At 46.0% G+C, this 6,132-nt stretch overlaps 1 protein-coding gene across 1 annotated transcript; it reads right to left on the bottom strand.

The window, feature by feature from the left end:
• Positions 1-493: 493 nt before the first annotated feature.
• Positions 494-5,407, bottom strand: LOC144102471 (uncharacterized). Its single transcript, XM_077635736.1, has 3 exons — positions 5,329-5,407; positions 1,208-1,478; positions 494-579 (listed from the first exon to the last, which is right to left on the bottom strand). The coding sequence occupies exons 2-3, from the start codon at positions 1,452-1,454 to the stop codon at positions 494-496; spliced, it is 333 nt and encodes a 110-aa protein (XP_077491862.1). The 5' UTR covers positions 1,455-1,478; positions 5,329-5,407.
• Positions 5,408-6,132: the final 725 nt, after the last annotated feature.

Raw genomic sequence — 6,132 nt, 5'->3', positions numbered from 1 at the left:
AAAGTATGTCTCCACGGTGAAACTTCTCGCTAAGCGGAATGCTTGGCGTACACTGAGCGTGGCGGACTTCGTATATTATTAACGTCGGCATTTTCCTCGCCTTCGTCATTCCGGCAGTGGCTACGTCCACAAACTCTTTACTATGAGAAATCCTCCACGTTGCGCAAAAGGATTTTGCTCGCAAGACTTTCGTGCAGGAAAAAGAAAATTACGGGCATTTTAGCCTGGCTAGGCCAAATACAACTTAGGTGCGCTAGCCCCAATTTTTCACCTTGGCTTCGGCTTCGGTTCAAGGCTTGGTTGAAGAAGGCACTGCGATAGCAGTGTGTTCTGGATTCTTTGCGCTCGGAAGGAAGCTTCCGAAGTCAAAGACGCTATCTAAAGCGCAACGCGGAAGACTGGCACTTAACACGCGTGATGTTCGGCTGCAGCACCAATGTCGTGTTCTAATGCAACGGCCCGCGAAGATATTCTGTCCGCGCCGCTGCGGGCTCTAAACCCACTCGCGCCCATAGAGTGCTTTGCCAGAAACTGTTTCGCATAACTGGCCACAAAGACTGCTGGCAGACTGCCCATAACCTGGTGAGAAGGTTGCCCATAACCTGGTGGGCAGGTTGCCATCTACCCACCATGGCAGGTGAGCCACCTGCCAGACGCTTCAAGCGAACAAACATCGACAAAATTTGAGATTAGGGGTTTTCGTGCTTGCGCCCGAAAAAGTGTAGTGAAGAACTATTATTGCTCTTTCCAGGCTATTTTTACAGAGTAAGATGGCTGACCAATTTGCGATTTGATTTCTGTGAAATATATGCGCACAAGTTGAAATACTGCTAACAACGCACCCTCATAACAATGGTCTATAGACAGTCTATAGACTTCCTAAACGCTTGATTGTCTTCCTATAGGTATTCATTTTTCTCTATTCCTAGTCTATAGACTGTCTATAGAAAAGTCTACAAAAGTGTATTCCCATAAATACATAATTTATTTATAGACTGTGCCTATCGACTGTTCTTTAGGGCTCATCTATAGACTTTATAGACAGAAGTTCATGGACAGCCATTAGACTATAAACGAATTTTTGTAAGAGTAGTCTCTGGACCACTCGAGTAGTCGAAGTTATGGAGCACACGGGACACGCATTTGAATCCAACACAATGCCCTCTAATACTTGCAACAGAACGCCTCAGTCGATGCAGTTGCCTACCTGCCGAAGTGGCCGCTGTGAGGGTCAGTCTCGTCTGTCCGGGCTGCACCTGTCCATAGGGCATCTGTGCATAGGTTGCTTGACTGTACTCTGCAGGGTCGTAGCCGTACTGGCCGTACGGCTGAGCGTACGCAGCAGGGTCGTAGCCGTACTGGCCGTACTCTGGGGCATAAGCAGCAGGGTTGTAGGCGTACTGCCCGTATGCCTGGGGATAAGCAGCGGTGTCGTAGTAGGCAGCGTTGTACATGATGATGACCACGAAGCTGATGTCCTGGAAATAGTAACAGCTCCATGTAGTGCAGAAGTCAATTTCTCGGTTCTCTTGGTATTCAAATTCATAAATGACCGCAGTGATGGGTTTTCCACATGTGTGGGCTTTTACGTTCAATACATCATACCCAGTTATTCTGGACAAAAGCATTTTTGAGAGGGAAACCGTTTATGAATGCAACTCTTTCATACAATGTAAGATTTCACTATAACGATCAATATATCAGCAGATCACCCAACGGCACTCTTGTAACTTTTTTCTATTCACGTTTTTCATATCGTCAAAAGCGTTCCCCATTGGTTGTCGATGGCAGTCATGACAGTTCGATGCGATCGATGGAAACACCTTTGAAGAAAGTTTTTACTACATATAAGAATAATGAACCATAACCTTCAATATTTCTACAACAGTGTCTCACATGTTTCCAGTTTTCGATATTTTTGCCCGAGAAAGCTGGAATTGTATATAATTTGATGGCCCACTTTAAGCCGGCGTAGGTGGCCATGAATAACAGGTTCAGCGCAGGGGCCGTTCGAATTATTCTATGTTCGCACAAAAAGACGATGAACTGAGTACTATTAAAATACCTAAAAAGTGAATATATTTAGATCGGAAGGAATTTCAGACCATTTTATCGGATATGTCGTACTTATTTAGGCCGTCTGCACAAGCGCTAACGCACGTTCATTTGCAGACTGAGTTAGAGTCAAGGAAAAGTATTACGAAAATTTTGTAAACCACAGTCGTATACATTGCATTTTGCACTGTGCCATTATCTAAGACGTGACAAATGTAAGTTATGATTAGACCCCTAGAGAGCCGAAAAGCACCAGTTTACGGAGTTGCAGCCATGATTGGTGAGTGAGCTTTTTTACCTTGCAGCGTTTCCTCCCAGACAGCGATTTCTTTTTAACGATGATTGGCCGAGTGCATTGCGAGTAATATGACAGATAGTGACTCTGCAAGACGTCATGTGTACTCCTTGAGGAAGTGTGAGGCAGCCTTCCAGAGTGCTTGGTCATCGTTCCTACATATCCTGCTTCACTGCAACGTGTGAGTTCCCCGTTACCTCTAGAGGCGTTGATTATTTGTAATTATACCATCACCTATAGAGCTCGGCAACATACATTGAGTCTGCTGATACGGCTGCACCATTAAATCTCAGGACGTCGGATATAATCCCCTCAGTATAGTTGCGTTTCCTGGAATCTATGCAATCGTTTTCTCTCTTTTTACAAACGAACCAATTATTCGCTTCATATCTCCTCCCTCCTGACGCCAGACGTTAAAGGTGCCCGCTAGGAGCTCCGTAGTTGCAGTGCAGCCGGCATCCTTCCGTTTTTTTTCTCCCGGTAATAAAAAAAATTATACACAGCACCGCCGAACTCCGCACATGATTCGGTACGGATACGTTGCAGCCTAATACCTATAGCAGCTAAATTAGGAACTGCTGTGAAAATGCTTTCAGTGTTCGTTGGAGGATTGCAAGTTGTCAGCCTCCCACGGTGTATACTAATGTTCGAGTACTGGAAGTCAGTGGTATCTCATGTACCGACAAGCTTTTTATCGCCACGCAGATTAATGCAGTGGCACAAGTTGGTCTGATAAAACTGCGAGAAAAAATGTATCACCCTACGCTTCAGGGCGGACTGATTGCGATACAAATGGAACTTTCAAACATGCAGCAGAGCTTTTGTGTCTTCCTAAAACTGCCTTGCAACGCAATTATCACTTCTTACAATGTCTCAGAATTAAAGGAACATAAAAGTTCAGTTTGATCCAGAGCGTTGGCTTTCGGAGCGTCCATAGCGTTAGCTGATCTAGCAAAATGGAACCAACGAGCACTGACAACCTCCATAGATTCATATAAGCTAATTATGACAGCCTAGCACAAGCAACAAATGTCATCGTATCCCGTACAAGTTCGCTTTAGTAACACCATACTGGGAAGTTTAAAGCGCTTTTTTGTGTGTAGTAAATGCGGTTAGTTTTAAGGACAAGCAGTGAATGCGGCTGGCAGCCTGCGTATCTCGCGATTCATAAAGCACGTGCACAATGCGTAAGGTGGACTTTCTCTGTTACGCGGACGTTCGGTAGCTGCGAAGTGTAATCCATAGTCCCCGGCAAAAGCATGCAGCCCAAGGAGTTCGCTTCTAAGCAGTTTAATGGGGTCCCTAGAATATCTAGCAATCCAAAACTTGGGAGGACTGAGGACTCGAAGCCATTTATCTTTCGAGAGGTTAGGGTTGATCACCATTCATAGCCAGGCACTCTGAATGCCCCGAAAGGAAACATGTTGGGCTGTATATTTTTGACGGTGGGTGTACAGAATTACACAACGCAGGGATAAACCTGAATCTGCGCAAAGTTATGCGTTGCCTTCCGAACACATAAATAGAAAGAACTGCATGAGAGGTCTTCTCTGATCCTGAATCCATTGAGTTCGTGCCACTCATTCCATCGATGAACGAAATGATCAAAGCCGCCGTATTGGCTCGGTGGTTATGGTGCTCGGCTACTGTTCCGAAACACGCGGGTTCGATACCGGCCGCGCCGGTCGCATTGCGATAGAGGCGAAATGCAAGAGGCCCGTGTACTGTGCGATGTGAGTGCACGTTTAAGAACTCCAATTATAGTCGAAGTTATCTGGAGCCTTCCATTGCGGCGTCCCTCATAGCCTGAGTCGTTTGGCAACAATAAACACCGAAAAGCATCAAAACATAAATAACGATGCGGTCAACAGCCTTATATATTAATGTACTCACCACAAACATTGTCGTCTGCTGAAGACATACTTGAAGCCTAGCAACAAGGATGCTATGGTGTGCTGTGTGGGGCCAAACTCGTGTACGGCGTTCCTGACTGTCCTGATAAATTTCGACCACCTGTGGTTACGCCGTCACTGCACGGCATGCTTTGGGTTTGTGGAGGCTCAGGCTATGAGAGACGCCGTAGTGAAGGGCGCCGGAAATTTAAACCAACTGGGGTTCTTCAACGTGCACTGACATCGCACAGTACACGGACTTCTAGAATTTCGCCTCCATCGAAATTCCACCGCCGCAGCCGAGATCGAACCAGCGTCTTTCGGGTCAACAGTCAAGCGTCATATCCACTCAGCCACCACGGCGGCGCACAGCACATCTTGGAGGCATATTGTAAGCATATCAAATATTAAAAAAGAAGGTAAGTACATGTAAGAGGGATACATTCGTCAGATTGTTCCATAAAGGAATCAGATTCTTCTGCTCTTAAGAGCGTCTTTAGATAACTAAAGAAAGGTTTATGGTTTATTGGAGTTTGACGTCCAAAAGCGACTCAGGCTATGAAGGACGCCGTAGTGTAGGGCTCAGGAAATTTCGACCACATGGTGTTCTTTAACGTGCACTGACATCGCACAGTACACAGGCCTCTAGAATTTCACCTCCATCGAAATTCGACCGCCGCGGCCGGGATCTAACCCGCGTTTTTTGGGCCAGCATCCGAGCACCGTAACCACTTTGCTACCGCGGCGGCATAACTAAAGAAAGCGCGGTGTGACGGATACCTTTTTCTTGTTATATTATTATTTTATTGTGTTTTTATGTGGCCAAACGCGCATGTCTGCCTTCATGGCTCAATAGTATGCACGCGTGATTTTCACCGAAATAAACTTTTTTTTTGTCCTGCGTCGTGGTGTGTGCTCCTCTTTGTCTGCATTTCAAAATGTGCCAACTCGCCCAGCTGTCCACTCTACGGAACACACTGGCGTTGTTCTACTTCGCGTCCATCGAGCGGCGGTAGCTCCGGCTGGGGATCAATGCTACGACATTGCTCCCTGCACCCAGCAGCAAACAACGATGACTTCACTCACCGAGCCAACGAGCCGAAGAACAGATGCTCACCGAGCCGACCGAGAGGAAATCAACCGAAGCAGCAAGGCAGAGGCGTTCCGTCAATGACGTAGGCCTGGGTGAAGGAGGGACCGCGATAAGCTCACATTCTACTTCTTCCTCCTCTTAAAACATGGCACATACCCACACGGGGGGATTGGCCAAGGTGTAGTGGCATAAACAAGGAAATAGCCATAGGAGATTACGACAAAATTTTGCCACCGGGCATGAATTTTGAAAAATGTTTCAATAATAAATGACAGAAGAATATTCAACGTAAATAACAGATAGAATTTTGGCGAAAAAAGAAGAGCTCGAAGATTTTTAAAAGAATTAGCAAATCAACCTACCAGTCGAAATTATGTAATCATGGAGAATCTCACAAACTGAACCCAATACAAATCCTTTGGCGCTCGCACCGAATGATAACAACACTGGCAGAGATAACGGGAGCCCTAACCTGGAGAGAGGGACCTCTAGGTAAATCTTCCTTTGAAGTGCGAACTTTGGACTGTAGAAGAGAAAATGTTCTGCAGATTCAACTTTCCCGCATGTGTCACATACGTTTGTCTGTGTCAACACACACCTGCATAGGTATAAATTCAAACTGGGAATCCTTCAGAGTAAAATGAAATCGCATAGCATGCGGCCGTTTCGGCATCGCGCCTTCAACAAAATGCAGGAGCCGCAGTTTGGATCTCATCCGACGTGTAATGGATGGATAGCTGAGCATGATAGCATGAAAGCTTAGCATTAGCTGGATGGTCGTAGAGATATGCACTGCC

Source organism: Amblyomma americanum, chromosome 8, assembly GCF_052857255.1.
Source record: "Amblyomma americanum isolate KBUSLIRL-KWMA chromosome 8, ASM5285725v1, whole genome shotgun sequence".
NCBI lineage: Eukaryota > Metazoa > Arthropoda > Arachnida > Ixodida > Ixodidae > Amblyomma > Amblyomma americanum.
Note: the sequence above shows the minus strand (reverse complement) of the source record. Positions and strands in the feature narration are given on the sequence as shown.